Here is a 25,269-nt window from a genome sequence, read left to right on the forward strand (position 1 = left end):
CTAGGCCAAAAGGCTGCCCCAAAGACATCTACTTCCAAGGAAAATGTAGAGAAAAGTTTACATAAAGTAAGAAGCCTCTACTTGGGTTGACAGCTTTCTGCCATCCCTCGCAGGCATACTGATGGCCAGGTCTTTGTTGGGGCCTTTGTCCTTCATGAAAGGAATCTGACTGGTGACGGACCTGGAGGACTCTGCACAAGGTCTTGGGTTTGCCTACCTCCCCCCCCCCCCCCCCCACCAACTGCCACAGCCCCCATAGGCTGAAGGGAAGCTCAAGGGAAGTTAACTGGGTGCATAGATTCCTGGAAACTCCTCCTATCTGGAGGCAGCTGGAAGAGTTAAATATTTAGATTGGTGGTCTTCCCTGGACTACTGAGTATACAAATGTCCACACCACAGGGCTGAGTTGTGTGCAAATGTTGGGGCTTTGCATTTTTTTATTAACATTTTCCTCTCACGTGGTTTACATCAATTTATAATAATCTACATAAGTTGAAACAGAACATAGACAAAAAAAATATATCCTTACCAACTTCTTAAAGTCAAATATTAATGAAGATTCCCATCCTACCTGTATCAGCAAAAACTGGCAGCCAACAGCCATTGCCAGCAGGGACAGGCACACTGGGATTCCTGCAGGCTGGGTGCTGGGCTCCTGTTGGCACAGCCTGTCCTGCTGGGCGCAGTGGCCAGGGGTTCTGGGCTGCGCAGCCCGACTCAGGAGAACCCATGGGCTGTTTCCTTGGTGCAGCTTCTTCGGTGTCTGGTACCTGCCCCTCCCCACCCTGGGGGTGGGATTTATAAATATTCTGAGCCTTTTGCATTTCTCAGCGCCCCCAGCCTTCCTCCTATTCTCAGGATCGCCTAAGCAAGCCTGGGGGCTGTGGTAGCTACCTGATGCCGAGAAGCCAACATCTCGTTTAGGGGAGGTGGGAGGCACCCACTTTTAGCTGTAGCTAGCTCTAGCTGGGCCTCCAGTTCACCATCATCAGTGGCTTTGGAAGCACAAGCCTTCCATGCCACACGCCAGAGTGCTGAGCAGAGGTTCCAGGGATGGTCACAGGCTGGGCTCTTCAGACTCCATTGTGTTCCTTCTCCACCTCCGGTCCCAGGGAGCAGGGCTCCTTGCTAAGCCACTAACAGCTACGTGGTCAGAATCATTTCCCTCCCTAGGCTTTTCTTTCCTCTCATGTGCACAGAATGTGTACCGTTCTGCCCAAGACTGGGCAACAGGTGTAAACTAGATGAGAAAGGGCCCTGCCTCTCACTAAGCCAATGCTATAGCTTTAGGGCCAGCAGACCCTTCTTTAAAACTCAGCCCTGAGTGCAAGCTAAGGGAGCGGTTTCTCTAATTCTGAGGGCCTAGACTCTACTCTCTGCCACACAGGAGAGCCAGAAAACAGTGCTCAAGCCCCTGCAGCCCGGGAGGGTTTGCTCTCTCAGGCCAACTGCCATGTGCTGGCAGCTACTGCTCGGATGGGAGGAAACTGCCCTTTCAGGATACCTCTTATTCCTTCCTGGTACGGAGAAATGGGTCTCATGGTTGGGAATAGAACCTGCTGATCCTCTACTCTGGAGTAGAGTGTCGACAATGTCCCCAGCAAAGCCCAGTCCCGAGAGAGGCAGGTGCCTGGGACTCCTCATTCCTCCCCAACTTCTGCAGTTTCCTAGAGTTCAGCCAAAAGGCGCATCTAGAAGCTGTGGGTGAGGAGGCAGCACCATGATGGCTGGCTACTGCTGGACTGTGCCTGTCTTTCCCAGGCCCCGGAGCACACGTGGCCATAGGGGCTGCCCTGTGGCAGTGCTTGGCTGTGGAGGATGTGTAAATTCTAAGGCAAAGTTACCACGAGGTACGAGAGGTACCTGGAAGGGGCTGCCTCCTGGACGGAGCCTGCCTGCTTCCGGGCACCTGCTTCAGCCCTATCCATTGCCCTCCTAGAGACCTGGCTCCAGTAGAAAAGCCACTATAATCCCTTGCTGCTGAGAGCCGCTTCCCCCCAACTTAGGGTGCCCAGTGCTACATGGCACTTTTCTGGATGTTCAGCCCATCCTGTTTCCTCAGTGACCCAACTCTCCCGTATCCCTGGATTCCTGACCCTCTGGCTCTCTTGATAGCAGGTCACTTGTGAGTCTTTACACTCAAAGGAAAATAGAACACCAGGGGAAAAGGAACTGAAAAGCAGAAGAAACAGTCAAAGATGCCTCACTGGGAGGCAGGAATTGGAACAGATAAACCCCAGAAATGGAGATTGTCAGGTGGAAGTTCCAGAAATCTGCTCTCTAGCTCTGTGCTAAGCTGAGGATTAGTGTGAGGCTGCCTCCGTGTCTGACATGTGCATGGGCAGCAGGGCGAAGCAGGTGTGCTTCCACAGGCTGGGGGCGGGGGAAGGGCCGGAGGGCAGCCAGCGGCGGCCTTGGATGGGGCCACTGCCACCGCCGCCACCGCCACCCGGGGCCCCCTCAACTCTCAGAGTGATGGAGCAAAAACCAAGGCTGCACATGCATGTGGGCAGGCTGGGAGGAAGGAGAGGGTGGAGGCAAACCGAGGGGACGCGGCCTGGAGGCTGCGATCTGGGAGCAGGGCCAAGAGAGGAGAAGCTGGCAGCAGTTACAGAGCGCAAAATAAAAGCCCTTGGACTGGACTTGGGGGGTGGGGGGAGAAAGTGGTGGAGGAAACGAAAGAACAAAGCAGGCTGTCTGTATGCCCACACTGGGTCGGTCACTACCATTTCTGCATGACAAATAGACATAAAACAATTCCTGAACGGCACGGAGCATCAGACACAACTAGAGGTACGGAGGGCAGGGTTGGGGCGTGGCGGGGGAGGCGGGGGCAGCCGGCTTTGTACAGGTGGCACGGAAGATGCACATATTCCAGTTCTTGGAAATCTGCGTCCCTTGGAGTCTGGAGTGCTGGGTAGGGGGGGGTTCCTAGTGTAGTCTTTCCAGTCTGTGTCGGGTCCCCGGGCTGGAGAGGCTGGCCGGGGCGTCCCCACAGCAGCTCCCACCTTGGCTACACGTCAGTGGAGAAGTACAGTGTGTTCCGCTTCAGTTCTGCGAAGGAAATGGGGGGGTGCTGCAGGTAGTAGAGGAGGACCTGGACCTGTGGGGGGACAGGGAAGACTCAGCCTGGGCTCCTTGTCCTCCTGGCCCTCCTCCATTAGGTGGAGAAGTGGTCCCTGGGCTGGGGTCACCTCTGTGCCCCCCGCCCTCAACCTTGGGCTGTCTCAGGCCACTTGGCCCTCTCCAGAAGCCCAGGTGTGTGCCCACTTGTAGCAGCAGAGGGCGCTGCAGAGCAGAGGGCTGCGGAGCCCAGGGCCACTCCGCAACCTCAGCCAGAAGCTTCCAAGCCTGCTCCAGAGGTTGGCTTTGGCTGCGCGGCTCTGCCTCCAGACTGGACTCTGCCCTGGATCTCGTAGGGATTCAGGGGAAAACTTCCTCACTTTGGAAGCAATCCTAGAGCTTGCACACATGAGGACAAGGCCCCCAGATGTGCCCAAATCGAGTGGCGAGATTGAGGCACCCCCAGGATTGCAGTCAGCCCCTGGGACAGATGTACTCCAGGCCCCTGGTGCAGAGCCCTGCCTCCCTGGTGACATCCTACAGACTCAATGCCCAGCTGCTCAGCAGGGAAGGGAGTGGCACCCTGAGCTGTTTTCCCTCCGCCCCCGAGGGGAAGCCCGTCGCACGACTCTGCCAGTCACAGGCCCACGCAGTGCTGGAGGTACCTGTGCCATGACATCATGGGACCAGATGTCTGCAGCTGACGTGAGGTGTGCTTTGCTCTCCACTTCTGAGGGTCTCAGTAACGTGGGGCCAAACACAGTAGCCAGGTTGTGAAGGGACATTTTGTTGACGGGTTCCTTCTCAGCAACCCTGAAAGGTGGGGGAGGGGCCACAGAAGTCACTTCTTAGCAGCCACTGGGAACTCCAGACCCTTGTCCTTAGCTAGAAGAACTGGAAGGACTCCCAGAAGGTGGGCACTGCCCACCCTAAGGGTAGAGACCTCTTGGTAGGGAGGGACGAAGCCAATGGACCAAGTCTCCAGCTATGTCCCAGTACGTTCCTATATTAGATTCCTAGCTCTCAGGGCCACCCCTTGATGGTAAACTGCCAGAATGAGGACCAACTCCAACTCCTTCGCCTTGGGGATAATGACATTACCAACTCAAGAACTTTCCCTCCTGCTCCTGCTCACCACAGCCTGTGGGGACGTCCTCATCACCACCACCGTACAGATGAAGAAACCAGAGTACAGAGGCGTGACGTGACTTGCCCAAGGTCACACTGCTAGCCAGCGGCAGAGCTGGGGTCTGACCCCGCACGGTCTGCCTTCAGAGCCCATGTTCTCCACCACCCTGTGCTCTCCCCAGAGTCAGCCAAGCTGCCGTGAGGTGCTCGGGGAGAGGGTCCCCGTGTGTGTGTGTGTGTGTGTGGGGGGAAGTGGCAGGGGTCAGCAGCAGCTGCTAACTAGACCTCGGTTCTGCCTGCTGTGCTGTGGCAAGAATGACCCTAATCCCAGATGGAGCCCAGGGGCTATTCTGTGCCTTTCCAGAAGGGTCTTCCTCATGGGACTCCACAGTTGCTTCCCTTTGGATCTTTCTCTGCTTCTTACCTAATGGGCCACATGCTCAATAGCTATTTTCTCTGAGTGACAGCAGGGGCTGCCATCTGTGGCTGGGGTCCAGGCAGACCCAGTACCACCCAACACATCAAAGAGGCCCTGGGCCTCCCTCGGCCCAAGGAAATGTTCCTGTGGCTGAGACCACTGGCCATGAGCAGTACCCGCCCCCACTCCCAGCTATACCATCATCCCCAGCCTCTAGACAAGAGCCACGGATGCGCATGATGACTGCTTTGGAAATGGGCAAACATTGCCCAGTCAGGAGGCAGCTGTGCAGCCAGCCCAGCCCCCGCTACACACACACACACACACACACACACACACACTAGCCAGGGGCCCAGATGTGGGAACAGACTGCCTGGTTCCCAGGGTGGAAAACCTAATGGATTTTCCCTTCCCACTCCTCTTCTGTGTGTCCTCTCCCCACAGTGCTCACCAACCTATGGGAATTGGCTGGGGCTTCGGTTCTGGCCAAACCAGAGGGAAAATGTCTCATAATGGGAAAAATAAGACAGCAGCCCCAGGCATTTCCAGGGCTCTGCTGGCCCTCCAGAGCTGGCCTGGCTGAGTCGCAGCCTAGAGCCCAGGCCCAGGGAGGAGCTGGCCCACAGCGTGGCCCCGGCTCAGGGTGCTTCCTGGTCCTGGGTGGCAAGTGGATTGAAGGGACACCAGGATGCTTTTCCTTCCCACTAACACCCGGTCCAGCACTGGGCTCCAAATCGAGTGGTGAGGACACCGTGAGGGCTGGTTTCCATTCTGAACTTTGCTGCAGGCATCGACTTGAACAGCTCTTTGCTGGACTCAAGGATAGAAGGGACGGGCAGAAGGTGGGAGGGGGCTTAGGATTTGGGATCTGTGCCTTCCAAGGACAGAGCGTTGCTAACCTCAAGCAAATCTGTGCTGGGCTGGGGCTCAGTTTCCCTATCTGTTAGATGAGGTGTAGGTCAAGACCAGCAGGTTGCAAACTTCTGACTGTGAGCCACAACAAACACACTTGATGTCATAACCCAGGACACATGACCACGTGCAACTGAACAGAACAACATGCACGCTACTGCTTGTACCCTATGTACCCTAACAACATGTACCCTATGCTGTCTGGTTCCTTCCATTTAAAAATGTGAAACTGACTGAATGACCACTGACTACAGGATCCACCCAGTCGTTGGTTCTGGCCCTGTCTTTCTAAGCAATGTATGGCCAATATTTGAGGTTGTTATTAAGACTCAAATATTTCTCAAAACAGAAGAATTTGAAGGCAAGAGTTTGAAAAGCAAACTCTTACCATTTGATGGATGACCCAGCAGAGGCCAGCACCCATGAGGCAGGGCTGAGGAGGTGGGTTCCCCAGCCAATGAATGTGTCCTCCCCAGACAGTGGCCTGCCCTGGGCCCCCGCTCATTACCTTTTCAAGTGTTCCAGCAGGAAGAGGAAGGTGATGAGGTTGGGGTCGGGCAGGGTGCGGAGCAGGTGCATCATGCAGTTTTCCTTGGCAGCAGGGTCTGACAGGGCTGTGGGGAGAGCGGAGCTAGGGTGGGGCTCAGCTCCCGGGTGGGGAGGCCTGAGCAGACCCTGTGGGGGAATGAAGGGCCTAGTATCTTCCCGGGGGTGGGCTATGAACAGCTGATTCCTGTGGAAGCCCCCACCTGTGACCTGTAACTCAGTCAGGAGGCCGGCTGGGGGGAGCAGGCAACTTTGGACCCCTCCTGCATGGGCCTTCATGGCTCTTGCCCTTTCCCGTCCCTGGTCTAGGAGGCTAAGTTTTAGGCAACGAGAACACTGCTTTGAACATTTCCTCTCTTTCAGCTGCCTGTGATGCTGGAGCAGGCATTTAGCAGCCTTCCGTGGGGTTCCTCACTTCTTGTGGTGGCTGAAGCCCTGATCTGCCCGAGGAGGAGGCAGGGGAGAGGCAGGGGAGAGGCAGGAGGGAATGTGCCCAGGCCTGGATTCAGCCCAGGTGGGTGGCGGCTTCCGCCCCGCTGGCAAGGCCCTTGGCTTCCGCCCCACCCGTGGCATCAGTGAGAGTGAGCAAGTGCTCCTCTGGAAGGCTGGGTTCCAGCCATCTCCAGTGCATTCCAGCCAGGCTTGTCTTTGGCTCTAGGATGCTGGCCCTGACCACCCACCTCAGGGCACATTTCCCTGGACACCAGGCTTTCCAAGCAAGGAGGTCAGTATTCAAGGAGGAAGCACAGAGGGCGGCCCACAGGGATAAGAGGGGAGAGAGGCAGCTGAGAGAGGGTCCAGCCTCTGGATCAGGCCCCAGCAGGTCACGCCTCACCCTCTCAGAGCCACGGACGTCAGCCCAGCCCTCTGGTCCCACAGAGCCTCACCGATGCCCTCCATGAAGGCTGGGTAAAGCCGGTCTGTGAGGAGGGGCTCGGGCAGCTCCCGGAAGTAGAGCTTTAGGGTGCCGGCGATGGCATTAATGTCCATGTCACTCAGCATCAGCAGGATGTCCTTGTTATCTGCAGAGGGGGTGCAATCGGGAGGGCACCAGCCTGAGCCCGTCTTCCACGCAGTCCTCAGCCAGGTGGGCGGGCCCCGCTCCATCCCACACGACACAGCCAGGGAAGCCCCCACCCACTCCATGTGAGCTCTGGTCTCCCCAGGAAAGGCAGGATGTAGGCAGTGCCCACAGGTGGTCTGTGACTCAGTCCTGTGGGGGGCAGGGGAGCAGAGCTCTTCATCCAGAGTTCTGGAGTCACACTCACACCACATGTCAGACACCCTCTTTAGAATCTCCCCACTGCTGAGCCTCCCTCTGGAAGGCCCCGCACATTTTTTACACGTAAAATCATGTTCTGACAAAGCCTCAGCTTCTAGGCTGCACCGAGGAGCCGTATGCCAGCACATCCCCAGTCCCTCACCCCCAGGCTTCCCGAACACAGGCCTCCCCTCGGCTCCCATGGAATCAGCACTGCCTGGGCAGTTCAGGTTGCCGGACTACTGAAGCTTGAACCAGCAAGATGGGGGAGAGAAGAACCAGAAAGGTCAGGCCCCACCACGGAGGAGTTTACAGGGCTAGAGGCAGCAATGTCCCTCCCCCAGGGCACTCGGGCTCTGGAGAGAGCAGAAGGGAGCCCAAGCCAGCCAGCCCAGGCTCGAAGCCCTTTAATTTCCTTACAGCCCACTATGCACCGGGGAGCTAGCAAGAAAGCCAGGAACACAGGAGTAAGGAAGAGCTGAGGAGAAAGGAGGCTCAAAACCTATAAGCTGGGTGACTTGGCCTCTCGGAGTCTCAGTTCCTCATCTGCAGCAATCGATAAGGGACTGGAGGGGAGGCGGATGTCACAAGAAAATACAGGCAGAGTCCTCGCATCAGAGACTCCGAGATGGCCCACCGCGTGGCACACTGAACTGTAGTTCACAGGACAAGGCTCCTTGGCCATCGGCTACTTGGGGCCTCTCTGTGGACAAGGCCTCTGGTTCTCCTGCGCTCCCGGAGTGCCCTCTCCCCACCAGTGCCCAGGCAGGGCCTCCCACACTCACTGGCATCAAAGACAGCCTTCAGCGCCTGGATGTCCGTGGCCACCCCTGATATCCGGTAGATGCCGACCTCCTCGATACCCCTCTTCTCCACCTCCTCCACACACTGCCGCACGATGTAGGGCACCTTGGAGCGCTCCCGCCTGTTGGGAGGGGCTGTGAGGGGTGGTGGAGGGCGTCCCCTCCCCTCCATGGAGACCTCACAGCTCCCTCTCTGCATCCCTGGATGGCTCCTGCTTCCTCCAGGGTTGGGGCCTCGGAAGGGGCTAAGAGCCCCCCCCCTGCCCCGCCCAACCAGCCTGGGCAGGCTGTACCACAGCAAGGGACAAAGGCAGGAGGAAGGTTTGGGAGACCAGCCCAAAGACTCCTGAGGCAAGAATGTTCCCCAGAACAGATCCCAACTTCAGGTGCCTACGTGGGACCTACACGTGGTCCACTGAGGCTGATGCTTGAGGTCCCGGAGACCAGGGACATGGAGGGGGTGGCAGGGAGCAGAAGGATGCAGACCCTTTCCTGAGGGGCAGCCACTCCTGGCTTCCGGCCTGCTGGTGTCAAGCCTCAACGTACACTACAGTTGTCAGAGCTTCTCGTTTATTACCAGAAGCTGACGGTCTGGGATTTTCACAGGCAATCTCCCGGGGTTTGTTTCTTTCTACAGCATCGTGTAGGATGGAGACCTACCCCAGCAGGCCACTTTTGGCTTCCAAACTGGCCATCCGTCACTACTGAGCTGGAGGGCAACCAATTAGGGGCCAGACAGGCGGGGGGGGCTGGGCGGCAGGGGCTGCCAGGGCCCCCGGGCACCAATGCCAGCGCTCAGACACTGCGGGCGGCACCTACTTAGTCACCACGCTGATCTTCACGCCAAAGACGCCAGTCTGCTTTTTGGATGGAGTCCTCTTCAGGCTCATATCCCGGCTGGTGAATTTCATGGAGAATTCAACTTTGATCTGGTGGGGGGGAGGCAGGCACAAGGCCCCCCAAGTATGAGTGCCTGCGGAGCGCCTCCAAAGCCCGGGTCCCCTCCCCAGGGCTGTGGACGAGGGCCATCTCCACCACCCGGGGTGGAAGTGGGAAGGGTGCAGGCACAGGAGAGGGGACGGGGCGCGACAGCACCCCGAGGACAGCAGCCAGAGGCCCACCCACTGCGCAGACATTTCCTGCCTCTCCGGACTCACCCCGTTCATCTCAATCACATCTGTGTGCCAGTTCTTGGTTTCTACAGTTTGTGGATCCAACTGCAGAGAAAGGAAGAAGGAGAACGTGAGCGTGAGGGATGGAGATGACGGCTTGGGGGCAAGCTCTCTGCTGGCTGGCGGCGGTCACAGTGGGCTAACTGGTCAGGAAGGCAGGATTGGGGGCTATGGTTCTCTCAAAATCAGCCCTTCGGGGTGGCTCCAGCACCCAGCCCCTCCTGTCCTGGCTAGTAAAGGACTCCCCTCCTCCGTGAACGGGCTGGGGCACACGAGTAGGCACGCTGGCCCATCACGCCTCCTTTCTTCCTGACCGCCGCCCACTGAGATGGGTTCTATCACCCACTTTGCAGATGCAGACACAGGCTCACAAACAGGAGGTGCTGCAGCCAGTGCATACGGAGGTGCTGAACGGGGGTGGGCAGAAGTCAGGGGCCCCAACTCAGGAGCCAGGCGGCCTGGATCTGAGGCCTTGGGATCCTGGCTCAGCCTCTTCTGCTTCATCTGCTCCCCATGGCCAGTAGCAGAAGCTGCCTTGTGGACTGTTGCGAAGGCTCCCTGAGACAAGTGGGGGTGAGCAGCTGACCTCCAAGGAGAAAAACACTCTGTAGGGAAGGCCCCCGGATTGGGCAGGAGCTCCAAGAAGTGGGGATGGCAGGGGAGGATCCGAGGCATCCCTCACGGGGGACAGGACTCCATTCCTCTGACTCAGTGGCCTTCAAAGTGTTTTTCCTTGCGCACCCACACAACGATTTGGAAAAATTATGCACTCCCCAGCACATTTGCAACTCACCATCTGAATATTTCCAAAGCAAGTTTAAATAGTTGCAAAGAGTAGGACTTCCAGGATAATGTAAATATTTACATCTTAAAATAAAACTGTTACATCACTGTCTTCAGTGTATTCAGTGGGATCCAATTACCACAGCGATCTGATACCCACCATCATCCATGAGGAAAATACAAGCTCTCCTTTTCCCTTGCAGATATCCTGCATGGTTTCTTTGCCCTCCCAAAGAGTTTTGTCCTAGTTTGTACTTTTCTGTCTTACGGTCTTTTATTCATCACCCTATCATATTTTGCTTCACCAAAAATATCTGTACAAGTAGCAATGAAATGCTTCCTGAGACCACAAGGCTCCAATAATCAAGACACGTTCTAGATTAGTTATTACAGTGACCGGCAGAGCACAAAAAAAACACTAATCAGCACGTTACAAATAAGTTCTAATGAATATTCAGCAGCCAAGTACCATCTTGGTGGGCTTGCGTCTCTTCATGAGGTGGGTAGAACACTTTTTTTGTTTTAGTTCGTGTGTGTATTTTGCTAGGGTGGAACTGGGTGCAGCCTCAATATGAGTGTGTGTATGTATGTGTGTGTTCTAAGTTGACTTATTATTTTTTTAGTAATCTCCACACCCGATGTGGGGCTCGAACTCACGACCCTGAGATCCAGAGTCCCAGGCTCCGAGACTGAGCGAGCTGGGTGCCCTGGGTTTTGTTTTTAAACACATAAAGGGTGAAACATCTTGTTCATGTAAGTAACTAGATGGGGCTGAAAATAGTTTTGTTATCGCAGTGTTAACTTTTTCCTCTTCAGCTGCCTTAAATTACCTATATACCTAATTAGCAAACTTTATTTTAAATGACCTCTCAGGGGATCCCTGAGTGGCGCAGCAGTTTGGTGCCTGCCTTTGGCCCAGGGCGCGATCCTGGAGACCTGGGATCGAATCCCACATCGGGCTCCCTGCATGGAGCCTGCTTCTCCTTCTGCCTGTGTCTCTGCCTCTCTCTCTCTCTCTCTCTCTGTGACTATCATAAATAAATTAAAAAAATAAAAAATAAAAATTTATAAAAAAAAAAATAAATGACCTCTCAGCGGACAATTTCCAATAGTTTTGTGGAGAGCAAAGAACTAGAAAACACCGGACTTGTGAAAGCATTCATCATGCAGCCATCAGCATCTTCTATTTCTCCACATGTACCCCTATGTTTCTAGAGGCCCCACTGTTGGCCACCCAGGAGGCCTTGGCACCCTGGGCTGGGCCCCACAGCGAGCCCTGGGCTCCCGGCAGAGGAGGGCAGCTGGAGACCAAAAGCCCTTCTCAGGCAGATTGCTTTCTGGCAGTTGCACCTGTGGGAGCTGAGAGCCTACAGATGGGTTCTCTGAAAACTTTACCTGCCCACATACCGCCTGCAAAGTCTGTGCACCCCCAAGAGCATGTGCACCACAGTGTGGCCACCACTGTTCTAGTTTTCCACAGAGCTAAACAATTGTGTGGGCCCAGGGTGGGCTGGGTTCTGGAGCTTCCTACAGCTTGAGGGGACTCCGCACCTTTTTCTTCTTCTTTTTTTTTAAATTTAAGATTTTATTTATTTACTTGAGAGAGAGAGACAGAGATAAAGAGAGCACAAGCAGTGGAGAGAAGCAGAGGGAGAGGGAGCTGCTGAGCAGAGAACCTGATGTGGGCTCGATCCCAGGACCCTGGGGTCATGACTGAGCCAAAGGTAGATTCTTAACCGACTGAGCCACCCAGGCACCCACCCCCCTTCCACACCTTCTATTGTCCACACACCAGCTGGGCACAGGTGGCAGTGGCTCTGGGGCCTGCATGTGGGCCAGCTTTGGTCTAGGCCCTGCCTCCAGCAATAGGTTCCCTGCATGGAGGAGGGGTGGAATTGAGCAGAGAACAGGGGGAGAGCAGTGTGGACAGGACTCAGCAGCCCCCATGCTCCCTGACCCTGTCTGAGCACCTCCTCACACAGAGGAAGGCATGTGGGATACATCAGCCTGGCTGTGGCCCAGGCTCAATACTCCAGAAGCCCTGGGGCCAAGCGTCCTACTGGTCCCAGAAAACTTCCCTCTCCTAGACTTTTTTTGTCCCAAACCCTCACCAGGTCTGTGGCACAGGCTGCCCCTCAGGTGCCCCTGCACCTAATGCCCCTCCCATGCTCTAATCTCCCATGACTTGGCACTTCCTGGCAGCTGCCATGGACTAAGTTATTGGTCCCTCCCTGTTCTGGAGTGGCATCTGGGCACAAGTGGGGAAAAGCAGGGATTGAGAATCAGGCCTGTCTAGGTTCAAATGTCTGCTCTTCCACTCAACTGTGTGAATTTGGGCAAGTCACTTAACTCCCCCAAACCTCAACTTCCTCACAGGGGCATCCATACCACCTCAAAGGATTGTTCTGGAAAATAATCATAGAACTAATGTATTCTGAGCATTTCCTAGGAGTCTGACACAATGACAAACCCTTCACATATAGAATCTCAATTAATCATCCTAACAAAGCTGTGAGGTTTAAGCCTTTTTATGCTCCCGTTTTACAGATGAGAACACTGAGGCTTAAGGGGAATAAGGAATTTGCCCAATGTCACATAGGAAGTGAGAGTTGGGGTACAAGATCAAGTGTCCCTGACTCACCTGCCCTGCAAGGTAAGGTGTAAAGCACCTTGCCTGGTACCTGTGTCTCTCAGCAGCAAGGTATCTGCTCTTTCCGTTATTTATTTAGAAAGGAGACATCAGGCCTCCTGGTGCCTGATCTGGGGCTGCCTCCAGTACAACTCTGCCATTTTTCCTCTCCCTATTGCTTCTGTTCTAGCTGCCGAGCAGCAACCTTACATTTTCCTGGGGGGAATGAGAGATGCAGAAAACGCAACTTCTGATGCAAAGGCCCAGTTCTTGCCCTGCTTCTTCTGGGAAGCTTTCCTTGGAGAACTCAGGCCTTCGGTTCTCCTCTGCCTTCCTGGTACACCGAGACACTGTCCCTTTGCAGCCTGCTGGCACCCTCTGCTGTTGCTTCGCACACTTCACGGGTCCGAGGCCAGGGCTGAGTAAGGCGGCAGTCCTGTGTTTTACTGTGAGTCCCCACCACCGCCATATCCTGGGTGCCCTTAGCAGGTGCGGCCCTGGTGCCCCGACAATGAAGTTCTGTCTCCCTCCAGGCAGGCCAGCAGCCTCCAGAAACCAAATCTATTTTTAGGACGTCATTTAAATACAGAAAAGGGAGGGTGAGGAGTAGAGAGGGACATGGCACATTTTCCAGAGAAATGATGCTGCCTGAGCTGCTGTGGCTATTTATAACCCCTGGGAAATGTGGACTTGCTATTTCCTGATTAGATTAGTGCTGGGGGTGGAAGAGCCAGCCCCCAGGATGTCAGTGGACGCGAATACCTGACTGCTTACCGTCCGGTCCCAACAGACAGGTGCCACTACCACCAGCCCTACGGAGTGCGTACCTCAGCGAGGCCAGATCACCCAAGGCGGGGAGATAGATGGGGCTGCGAAGGCCAGGCTGGGGGAGACCTCCAGAGGGCCCTTCCTTCACCCCACAGGTAATATACAGTTGGGGCTCCCCCAAAGTAGGGAGCAGGCAGGAGACAGAAATGAGCCATAGGACGTCCTGGAGAAAGTTATGAACAAGTGTGCCATCCATGCCGCCAGGAGCAGCTCAGTTATGTTCTGTTTGCCTTTGCATTTAGACTCAGTCAGGTCATGGCTGCATGTGCAGCCCTCTGCCCAGGAGACACGGCTGACCTTTGCAACCATATCCACAAGAGACTCACCAGGTCATCTGCAGCGAAATCCTGAGCCCACATAAGGAGATGGAGACACTTTCTCAAAGAGAATCTGGCAGGTGGTTGGGGAGCTGCTTGACCAGCCTCGAGTCTAGGACAGGAAACCCCAGTGGCCTTGCAGGGGCTTGGAAAGGATCCAAGAACAGGAGGGCAGGGGAGGCATCCTCTGGATGGTGGGTGCACCTGGTTCCTCCAGGAACATCCTTAGGGAGCCTTAGGCCTAAGCCCTTCCTTCTTGCTGCTTTCTCGCCGGCCTGGGGCAGGTGACCCCAGTGCACCTCCTTCCCTCTGGCCTCCTTCATGGCCACCTCCCAGGGCCTGGGGTCTCAGAGGCACCAGCGAGTTTGGGGTCCCCATTCTTGCTCTCCTGGGTAGATGACACAGTCCGTGTTCAAACATGGGCCGTGGCCTTCCCACTGTACTGCACTCCTGCAGCCATGCAGCTTGCCCCAAAGTCTTCTGCTGCTGCCATCCCCCACACCCTCACATGTGTCTTGTCCGTGGGCAGTGGGGCTTACCAGATGGAACCAGCAGCGGGGAGGCACAGCCATCAGTGTGTTACTTTGGGATGTAACACGGGGGCTCCCAGGCCTCCACTTCCCCTCCTCCACAAGAGCCCCTTGGCACCGAGCCCCTTTCCTCAGATCCTCACTCTGTCACTTCTACAGCACAGGCCTGAGGTCCTGAGGAGCCTACTTGATCCCTGACCTCCTGCCTCCATGGGCCTGGCTTGCTGCTTTCTTTCACTCCAGCACTGCTCTACCCTAGGCTTTCTGAGTCTGGGGCCTGGCATCCTCGGCCTGACCTGGGGAGGTGGTATGGACCGCTCTTGAAGCCAGTTGTTTCTAGGGCTAATAAAAATAAATGCTTTAACAAAAAGGGCAATAAATCTAGTATACTGGAGTTGTCACCGTCAGAGGTGAACGGGATACCAAATGGAAGGTAGAGATAGCTGGCTGTGCTTCTGGAGATGCCTGCCAGAGGCTGAGTGCTGCGCTGTGGAGACCAGGCTCTGAGCCAGGTGTCCCATCTGACGGGGGTACACTTCCTGTGGCTCCCAGGCCAGTGGCCACGGTGGCGGTACCGGGTTGGCTTTTTCCTGCCCTCCCTCAAGTGTGTCCACATGCTCTGGGCTGGGTCCCCTTGGAATGCCAAAGCCAGTCTGTCATTGGGACAGACCACAGGCGTGAGAGGCATGGTAGGGCTGGCAACGGGGGGAATAGGGAGCTGCCAAGGCCTGCCTCTCCTCCCTCTTGGGAAGGGTACTGGAGGATTCCGTCAACGTGGCTGCTCTGAGAGAAACTCAAAGAGGCAGGGTGGAGGGGGAGGGGGGATGCCAGGGCCTAAATCCTGCCTTTCAGCTCAGCAGCTGGTCTGGAGAAGACCACACTCAGGATCTGTTAAATCACCCCATTTTCCAAGAGGCTGGCTCCCCCATGATTAGGCCAGGCAAGCTCTGCCCCGCCGGCCCTCACCCTGCAGGGTCAGGCCCCCTCTCCCAGGGCAGCCCAATGACAGGCCTGTGCTGACTATATGCAAGTCCAGGATCATGCCTCCCCTCCCCCACCCTCCCTGGACTTTGAAGTTCTTACAGGCCCACATATGGAAAGGGTTTAGCAGCTCTGAATGAGGCTTTTATTGAAGCCAGGTTAGCCTCATAGCACCCACTGTGACCTGCCTGCCCCAGCACTTGGCAATCCAGAGCCTCAGTCTGCTCTGAGCCTGCCACACTTTTAGTCCTTGGGCCAGGCATGGCTGCAGATGGCACTCAAACCTGGGCTGCTTCGGGAGGCCCCCAAAGCTGGGTGCATCTCTCCCAGAGCCCTGAGGCCCTGTCTTCCTCAGTGCTGTCCGCACCCCACCACCTTCCCTGCTTCACATAATCTGGACACTTCGCCCCAGAACCAGGTCTCAGACAAACAGGAAGCTGACTCGCCTCAGCTCAGGGCCATGTCGGGGGCACCAGGGTAATGATGGGAGGGTCACCCTGGCCAGGGCCAGAGCAACACTGAGGCAGCCCAGAGGGGCTCATCTCCAAAGTTGGGAGTGGGAGGCTGAGGTCCCAAGCAGGAAGCTTCATGCTCATTGCCATGGGAGAGCTAAGGGCCTGTGGGAGCACCGTGGGCTCCGTGGCCTCCCTCTGGACTTGGAGTACTTCGGTGAGCATTATGAAAGTCCTGCTCTGAAAAAAAAAAAAAAAAAAAAGAAGAAAGAAAAGAAAGTCCTGGTCTGAAGCTGACCTCATCCTCCCTGCCCAGGCCAGGAATGCGATCTGGGCATAGAGCTGTCCCTGGGAATGAGCAGCCCTGGCGATTCCATGTCCTGGGCCTGCTCTGAGGACCTCTCAGCTCTGGCCCTGGTCCCACATGCTGAGAGTCCCACGTTCACTAGACAGCACTAAAAGTAACCGCTCGTTTCTCTGAACAGCATGCTAAGCTGGGTACCCCAGGCAGGAAGGCACCCATCCAGGGCATCCAGCCCTGACCCTGATGGGCTCCATGAGCACCTAGACAACCAGGCAGCTAAGAAGAGCCAAAGACCCCCATGGGGCTCTGGCTCTCCACCCAGGCAGGGCGGCCCACCAGCTGAGAGCCGGGTTTGGGTGGCAGCTCCTGCATGGAGCCACTCCAGTCCTTCTGGGTCACTCTCTGAGCCTCAGTTTCTGCATGCAAAGCAGAGTAGATAATAATAACTCTGCATAGGTTATCACCTCTCACGGCACAGGCTGAGAATGACGTCTGGGACTCCGCCAGTGCTCAAAACTTGACAGCATCACTAAAACCAGGCTTAAGCTCCCCAGCAGCTTCCCGCTGCACTTTGATTAAAAGCTGAACTCTTTGCTGTGGCCTACAAGGTCCTACCCCATCCGGCCACTGCCTGCTCCAACCAGAGTGACCTCCTACCCTCGCCCGTGGCCTCTGTCTGCTTCTGAAGACGTCATGGCCACCCCACCAGCCACAGAGTTTTTACCTTGATAGTTCCTCTGCCTGGAATGCCTGTCCTGGATCTTTCCAGAATTGTTCTTTTCTTTCTTTCTTTTCTTTTTTTTTTTTTTTTTTAATTTATTTATTGGTGGGGAGGGGCAGAGGGAATGAGAGAGAGAGAGAAAGACTTAAGCGGACTCTGTGATGAGCGTGGAGCCTGACAGAGGGCTTGACCTCACAACCCTGAAATCACAACCTGAGCTGAAAATAAGAGTTGCACACTTGACCAACTGGGCTACCAAGGTGCCCCCAGAATCCTCTTGTCACTTAAATCTTGGTTCGAAATTACCTCTTCCAGCAAGGCTACTCCTTCCCCATTACTCCCTAGTCCATTACCCAATTTTATTTTTTTCCCAGCACTTGTCCAGCTTGACGTGATCTTATTTATTGCCTGACCCTTCTGTAGACAAAATGTTCCATGAGATTAAGGGCTCTTTGCCTCCCACCTGTGGCGTGCCCAGTACATGTAAGGTACCCATCGATACTCAGGGACCGAATGAATGAAATGGGATGTGGGATATGGAGAAAGCAATGCCTTTCCACCAAAGCTCCTTCAGGACAGGGGTCAAGAAGCCCCACATTCCTGCTCACTTCTCTTCTGCTGTGTTCAGTGAATGGCTGGCCTTGGCCCAGGGGCAGCCCTGTGACCTCTCCCACCCAGACTTTCCCAGTGTGTTGAGAGTTTAAGGCTTAGGAACAGGAATCTTGAGACATGGCCAACATCATCATATGAGCTGGATCTAGGAGATCATCCTGTTCAGCTCCTTCATGATACTGATGCCAGAGAACTAGAAAGGTGAAGAGATTTGCTCACGGTCACACAGCCAGTAAAGACAGCAGACTCAGGGTTAGAAAAATAAGGCCCCTTGACTCCTACTAGCCTGGTAGAGTCTCTAACACCCTATGCCATGTGAGCCTGAGGGGTGTAGGTGCTCCAAGGAGGGGGCCAGAGCACAAAGAAGGCTTAATGCATGCGATGGGAAGCAGAGCTGTGGCTGTCATTGCTCTGGCTGTGCCCATCTGAGGCACCAACCTTGGCAGGGATCACTGTCCGGGACACAGGTGGTTCTAGCTCCTGGCCGAGGCATAAGTTCCACTCTCAGCCAAAGCAGAGCTGAGGAAATCACTGCGGGGTTACGGTGCCCTCCCAGCCCCTCTGTGGAAGAATCCCAAGGGCAGTGCTCAGGGTGGCTTTCCTTCTTTCTAAGCATACCCTAGGGACAAAGGACAATGAGGCCTTAAACTAAGGCTCACTGGGATTCTGGACGGACTCTGGTTTCTCCCAGGGATTGGGCATGCAGGTTCTCGACATGGGGGAATGTGCGTTCCTCTAGGTGTTAGGGAGCCGCTGGAACACAAATACTCTTCAGGTCCCCAGTGCTACCTGATAGGGAAAAGGAAGCCAAAAACCGCCTGCTGACCTGCTCCCAACAATTTGGGCAGCTGACAAGGCCACGCAGCAGTGGGCTGGGCGTGCTCCCTGACCAAAGCCTGGCAACTTCCCCGAACCAGCACCTGCAGAAGTTTCTGGGCTCTTTCCAAAATGTTGCCCTCCTGAGGCCTCTCTGCCTCTGGATACTACTGCAACACTGGGCTCCAACAGCTTTGGCCTTTCAGGAACCACGCTGGTTGGCAGGCTCAGTTCCTGCTGGTCCAAGGCCATCTAAACACTGGGGCACCAAGCCCAGCATGGCTGCCTGACCAAGCCACCTGTGGGCCACAGAGATATTGGAGAGGCCAATGCCCTCTCTAACCTCCCCAGCACCCTGCCAGCCACACTCAGAGTAGGGGTTTTGTGACCCTGATCTAAAACAGCATACAACTGTACAGACAGGTGGCTCTCTACATGGAGGATCCATAACCTCTAGGAGATTCTCAGAGTTGAGGATCCCTGCTCTGGGGAAATCAAACAGGTCTCTTGGGAGCTAGCTTAGTAGAGAAGTAGGGGCACTGGCGGTCAGGAAACCACTCATGTGGCCGGAGAAGTAAGAGCCTCTCACTCTAGGGAGTGAGCAAGTGCTATGAGAATGGTCGTGGGGATGCAGGGAAGCGGCTCTGCTCTCCATTCCCACTCTCCAACCAGCCTAGTTACAATCCTGGCTCTTGCAGAGGCCCAGGGGGAAACGGGCCAGCTGTAGGCATCTCCAGCTCAAGGGAGAGCTGCTACTGTCGCTTTCCTACAGCTGAGGGATTGCCAGAGGGGTGCAAGTGGGCATATGAATGGTTACCATACAAGCCAGGGTCCCTTCCCTCCAGCAGATAAGGCAGAGAGGGGCGGGGCAGGGGAAGGGAGCAGGGCCGAGTGCGGACAGCCAGGGCAGGATAGATGTCTCCCACGTAAGGTTTCAAGATCTTTCTTGATGCCCAGAGCCAGATCATGAAATAAAATTAATAAGCCCAAGACATATCTACGTCTGACAGCCTAGCACCCTTGTACCCTCAACACCTTGAATGGCCAGCAAATGGCAGGTAAGCCTAGGGGGTGTACACACAGTTTACATACCTGGTGCTACCTGTTAGGAAGAACTGTCAAGTTAAATGACAGACTCTCGGAGGGGCCAGGAGCTGTCTGGCAGTCGCAGTCAAGACGGCAAGAAAGGGACCCTCCTGAGCCCTAAGGTTTCTCAGACAAATGGCCCAAAGGCGGGGGGGGGGGGGCTGCCTATCCTGTCCCTCCTCAGGCAAGACCTCTGACTCTCCTCTTAAGTATGGGGAAGCAAACCCCGTCACAGAGCAGCTGGAGTCACTCTGTGGTTCAGCAGGAAATGCTTCCATTTGCCCTTCTGGTCTCTAGCTTCTGGACAGAAGTTCTGATGCAGGGAATTCTCAGCCCCACATGGCAACCCCTCAAGCAGAGACAAGGTCATCAGGAACTGACCTCCACTCTCCCCTACTCCTCTGGGCCCTGCCTCCAGACACACCCACCCCAAATGCTTTCAGCTTGGCCTTGGCCTCACGGGGTCCTGCTAGCCTTTCTATGGTTCCCACAATGACCCCATGAGAGCCTTTAGACACTTTGGGGGACAGGGGATGGGACTCCTCCTTCAGCCTCTCCAGTCCTACCTAAGATCCAGAAGCAGGTGGGAGGGCAGGAAGAACAGGCACCTAGCCTGGTCTCTGTGTGCTTTGAGGCAAAAAATTTAAGAATTGAAAATTAAGGGAAAAAATACAGGAAAAGGAAAGTAGAAATGTGAAGTGCCGAGAGCACCGGCAGAACCCACAAACCCCAATGCCACGTGTCTCCTCTGCTCAACGCTTGCACAACAAACCAACTGCCAAGTCAGAGGCCAGAAGGAGGCTTCAGCCCCAGAACTTTCTTGGGCGCAAGAACCACCCCGAGCCCCAAAGGAGAGCCTGTCCAAGCAACAGCAGACCCCCAGGGCCAGGGACCCCCAGGTTGATCCCAGGGCTCTTCCATCTGAACAGATTCTTTAGCATGGGGTTCCCAGATGAGTCACATTCATGACCCCCCTCCAGCCTTTAATGTAAAGAATCTTTAGTGAAATGGGACTAGGAGGGCCACAGTGTCCTGGCATCCAGAGCATCACATCTCAGGGCGAAGCTGGTGAGGGTTAATGGGTGACCCCTCCTGCCAGGCTGGGCGGTACCTGGTGCCCTTCCCCCAGGCCGCCTAAGCTGCTGCCTGGTCCCAGCCCCCTAGCTGGCAGCCAGCCTGAGCCTGAGCCTATGGCACCAAAACAAATAGGTTAATGCAGGCGGGGAGGGGGGGGGCAGGGGGGAGCAGGCGAGGAAAGAAGGGGAGCAGGAAGCAGGCTGGCTCTGCAAGTCTCCCTGCTTGCCCACTGGCCTGGGCACAACAGGGTGAGTGAATGGCCCACCACGCAGACCCTTGTGTCTGTGACACTGACACACTTTGTCACACGGCAGGAGCTAGGGGCCTGGACCTCTGCCTCATAGGGGTACCCCAGGGCCAGAGTCACCCCGCAGTAGCACTGATGCCAGTGGGCTCAGCAGTCAAGCACCTGGCTGGCCCACTGCCCTTGCCCAGAAGGCACAGTCAGACTTGCAGATACATGAGGCCACCAGAGGCAAAACTGGCTAAAGAAATCCAAAGTGGATTCTTAGATCTGCCAGTCACAAACGCACAGGGAAAGAAAAAAGTCTGGGATTTTTGGGGTTTAAAAGTTGCCCCTTATTTGCCAGCACCTCCCCCAAAGGACAGGAAGGTGGAATGCCTCTGTTTGGCTGGCAGCAGGCCAGGGACCTGCCAGGTCAGTTTCTTGCCAGCCCTGAGGTTTGGGAGTGGACAATGAGCTCTGGGCTGGTATCTGCTGGCCTCAGCAGGGGCTAGGGGACAGGGGGGTGTGCAGGGAAGGGACGGCTCCTTGCTGCCGGGCACAGACAGCTGCCTCAGCACAGAGGGGCTCTGGTAGCAGCTGAAGCCAGCAGAGCTCTGCTAGCCTGGTCCCTAGAGATGCTGAAGGTGACACAGGGGCCAATGCAGGACAGCTCAAGTTGCTGCCCTGCCCAGCACTTTCCAGGACTGATGTCACCTCTGGAAGGTCAAGTATGCCCTACTAGCAGGGGGTGAAACTTGGCAAGGAGCCAATGGGCCCGGGATCGCTTCCTCTTGGCAGGTGCTGGCTGGCACGGAGGACTCGCACGGAGGGTTACCCCTCCTCTGAGCGACAAGATGGTTTGCAAATCTCCATCCGCCACAGGGAATAGCCAAAGCCTCCATTGAAGGATGGGCATGGCCCTTGCCAGCCAGGACAAGCACCCCATGACATCTTGCTTAGGCATTTAGTTCAGGCTGCAGTTATCAAGTGCTTACTGTGTTCTAGGTGCTGGGTCTGGTTCTTCCTTGGACACCCTGTGCCAGGGCCCAAAGCCAGCCCCAAGGTGGCCTGTCCAGCTGCAGGACTGGCAGTCGGCCCTGGCCCAGGTTGGTCTGAGCCGCCTGCTGGGTCAGGGAACCCCTGGCACACTGGTGCCTAGCTGGCACTGGGCCAGCAGTCGTCTGGGTGGTCCCTGATGAGGCATCCCCCTGGATGCTGGAGCCCGAGACTCAGCAGCTCCACTACCTCCACACAACCCTCCCTTCCTCCTTGGTGGGGCATGATGCCCTCAACCCCATACAAAGAAGTCTTACATGGTCAGTGGTGTTGAGATGCCTCTACCAGTGCCCCTCAGTAAAGGGGCAGCCAGCAATGTCCACTGGGTTCGGGAAGGGGGTCCAGTTGGGGCTGGGGGTGACCGAGACCCAGGAGACTCCTGCTTAACCACTCACTTTCCCACCTGTATAGACTCAGAAAGGAGCCAGGGGGTTCTCTCCCACAGGAGACAACCCCCCTTTTCCTGACACAGGGACAGATGAAGAGAAAGCAGCTGGGGTGGGGGGTGGGGGTGGCAACAGCATTAATCATCAATTCACGGCCACTTAGAGCGGACCCGCACCGTACCCGGCCTCCGTCCTAGGACTCCATAACCAGGCAGGAGCAGTCACGGGTCTCCAAGGAGGGTGGGGAAACAGCGGCCCCAGCAGTCCCCAGCCCTCCCGCCACTCGGTCCCCCCACCCCACCCCGCTCGCACCTTTTGGCGGAGCAGCTTGCTGCGCACGCGGCCCCAGAGCCGGGCGCCTGTGTTGGGGGGCCGCTTGCTCCCCGGCTCGTCCAGCCGATCCAGGCAGCAGCGCTCCAGAGGCTCACACACCGCCTTCAGGCTGCAATCCGGCTGAGGCAGAACGTCGGTCATGCCGGCGGCGGCAGCGCCTGGCCCGGCCCGGGACTGGCCCGCGGAGCCGGAGCCGGGCTGGGCGGGAGCGGCGAACGCGGAGGAGCCGGAGGGGCGCCGAGTGCTCAGCCCCCGGGGCCGGGACCGCTACGAGCCGGCAGGGCAGCGCGTGGTGGGAGGCGCGGCTTCCTCCTCCCTCCCTCCCCCCTCCCCCCCTCCCCCCCCTCCCTCCCCCCTCCCCCCCCCCCCTCCCTCCCCGGAGACGGCCTCCCGGAGGAGCGGACCCGCGCGGCCTGGGCCCTCTCCTCCGCCTGCTGGTCCCCGCGAGGCTTGCAGGGACGCCCCGGAGGGTGCACCCGGCCCGCCCCCACCAAAGGAAGTGACTCAAAGGAGGCGCCGGCGGCTGCCCCTCCGAAAATCCCAATCTCTGGGTTTTAACTCTTGGCAGGCTGGCTCCGGCTCGGGACCCTCACTCAGCCCAAGTACTAACTAAAGTTTGACAAACGGCTAAACACAATCCAGTCCCTTCCCTTCTAGATTCCCGGTTAACCCCTTCACCACCAGGCTGCTCCCCGGGGGCCCACGGGGTGCCTAAGGGAGGCTTGGGAGGAAGCCAGAGGGGGTCGGCAAGGGGCAACTGCCCTCGCCCTGGCGAAGGACCTGCCCTGCCCTGGAGTTCTGCCTCCCGGACTCCCAACTCCTGTCCCAAGGCACCTCCCTGGATGCCAATTTGGTGACAGAGCCCGACACATGTGGACTGGCACTCACAGACCTCTTCTTGGGAATGTGAAGAATAAGGAAGATCCCTAGCAGGGCAGCCTCTGGGCTCCAGTGGACCGGAAGGAAATGGCCATTATGGGCCATCTCCAGGGACATGAACAAAAGCCAAGAATGACACTGGTTACAAATGCCCGGCAAAGGTGCCTCTCTGATGGCCACTTTTAACCGTGGCCCCGTGCACCTCAGCAGAAAAGCCCAAAACAGGTTTGTACTGCCAGGGGCATCGGACACCCACTGGCAAAGGGGTCATGAGCCACTTTGTCTGCGCTGCATGGCTCAGAAGGCAGAGAAGAAAGAACTTGTTCTTGAACCCTCAAGTTGGTAAACATTCTAACCAGAGTGAGAAGTGAAGCATCAAATTAGAGTCTGGTGCCTGGGGAAAAAGAGAAAGGGCTGAACCCCCAGATAGTTAGGGTACACCAAACCCAGAGGCACCCAGGATGTGACATTATGTATCGCTAGGCTCAGAGTAGGAAGGAAACCAACATTTTCATAGTACCACCCATGAGCCAGGTCCCATGCAGAAGACTTTCAGATATTCGATTGCATTTAAGCCTCATAACTTTTGTGATGCTTATGTTGCTGTCTCTGTTTTTGAGTTTTGAGGACTTCAGCTCAGGGAGGTAAAGTGCTCCCCTGAGGTCACCCATCTGCAGCTGGGGAACGACAGGCCTCTTCCAAAGCTGTCGGTGCTCATGACCCCTGGGCCTTGCAGAAGTGTGGCTGATTCTTTAGATTCAGGAAATGGAGCTGAGTCCGTAGATTTCTTGGTTACCCCAGGGCAGGTGGGTCAGGGCACAGAGCTAGCCCTTGGCAGCTCCACTGCAAAGATAACGGAGACCTGGTCATAGTAAGAGCTGCCCTTAATGAGTGATGCGATGGACACCATGCTAAATTTCCACACAGATTAACTCAATGCTCCTCAACCTTATGAAGTAAGTACCAGCACCCCCATTTTCCATTCAAGGAAATGAAGGAGACTGAGACGTCAAGCACTCTGCCCAAGGCCATGCTGGACTGGGCCATAACCAAGGTCTGGCTGACAGCACCACCGTGATATCCTGGTAGAGCAGGCTCTGGTCCTGCACTCCCCTCTGCCTAGCTGGTGGAGGTGGGGTCCTGTAGCTTTGCAGGGCTCTGGGGGCCCTGTAGGATGGCTGGGCTAGCTTCATCTTTTCTAGGGCTCCACATGCCATACCTGCTTTTACACGGTACAGACATGGCTGGGCTGCCAACGCGGTACAGACATGGCTGGGCTGCCAACACTGCACAGAGCCTCCCCATATCTAAGTCAAAGTTGCCCAAAGCCACTGCAGCTATACAGGTTTGGTCTATAACACCTTGCCCAGTACTCCCCAAGGGGGAAGGAAAGAGGCCCAGAGACACAGGGACACAAGTATGTCTCCTGCTCAGCTGAGGCCTGAGCCACCCTTCCTGACCTGTCCCCCACCTGCCCTTTCCAGGGCACCAGGTCTACCCTGAAGAGTCTCTCTCCAGTCCCACCCTGGCTGTTACAACACCCATTTCCTCCAGGGCCGCTCTGCTCTTTCCTGCAGTCTTCACTTCTCCAACTCATTCATTTCATTCAAGAGGCACTAACTGAGGGCCTGGCTGAGTCCAACCCTGGGTGGAGGCAAAGGAATCACAGACATGAATCAAAAGCCTGTGCTTCATAAAACTGACAGTCCAAGACATGGGCTTAAACACCTTTTGACAGGAAGCAGTAAAGTATTTGTGCATTTGGCACATACCGAGCATACACCTACCATGTGCCACACCTAGATGGGCAAAGCATCATCTTCGCTTTCAAGAAACCCAGTCTTATGCCATAAGAACAATACAGATAAAGTACAGTAACAGTTGAGAAAAAGGAGAGAAAATTTCTAGCTAGAGGAACCACGGAAGGCTTCCTGGAGGAGGAGGGGTTGG

The 25,269-nt window shown here is 56.0% G+C and overlaps 1 protein-coding gene and 1 long non-coding RNA gene across 8 annotated transcripts in view; one reads left to right on the forward strand and one right to left on the reverse strand.

The window, feature by feature from the left end:
- Positions 1–406: 406 nt before the first annotated feature.
- ABR (ABR activator of RhoGEF and GTPase) overlaps positions 407–25,269 on the reverse strand; it is a 185,987-nt gene continuing 161,124 nt past the window's right edge. For 5 of the 7 annotated variants that reach the window (XM_077851837.1, XM_077851842.1, XM_077851840.1 and 2 more), the window contains 7 exons: positions 9,289–9,348; positions 8,951–9,060; positions 8,114–8,253; positions 6,955–7,089; positions 6,030–6,135; positions 3,729–3,876; positions 407–3,103 (listed from right to left, as the gene is read on the reverse strand). In XM_077851837.1, the coding sequence (XP_077707963.1) occupies positions 3,014–3,103; positions 3,729–3,876; positions 6,030–6,135; positions 6,955–7,089; positions 8,114–8,253; positions 8,951–9,060; positions 9,289–9,348 (789 nt within the window). In that variant the 3' untranslated portion in view covers positions 407–3,013. Of the gene's footprint in view, positions 3,104–3,728; positions 3,877–6,029; positions 6,136–6,954; positions 7,090–8,113; positions 8,254–8,950; positions 9,061–9,288; positions 9,349–22,419; positions 22,597–25,269 lie in introns of those variants that run through there. The other 2 variants (XM_077851844.1, XM_077851838.1) reach the window with 2 other exon arrangements.
- LOC144285976 (uncharacterized) lies at positions 5,479–8,431 on the forward strand. The gene is made up of 3 exons (XR_013354103.1): positions 5,479–6,581; positions 6,726–6,791; positions 7,751–8,431. It is a non-coding gene; the product is annotated as an uncharacterized LOC144285976 (long non-coding RNA).

The sequence above is a fragment of the Canis aureus genome, chromosome 16, assembly GCF_053574225.1.
Source record: "Canis aureus isolate CA01 chromosome 16, VMU_Caureus_v.1.0, whole genome shotgun sequence".
Taxonomy (NCBI): Eukaryota; Metazoa; Chordata; class Mammalia; order Carnivora; family Canidae; genus Canis; species Canis aureus.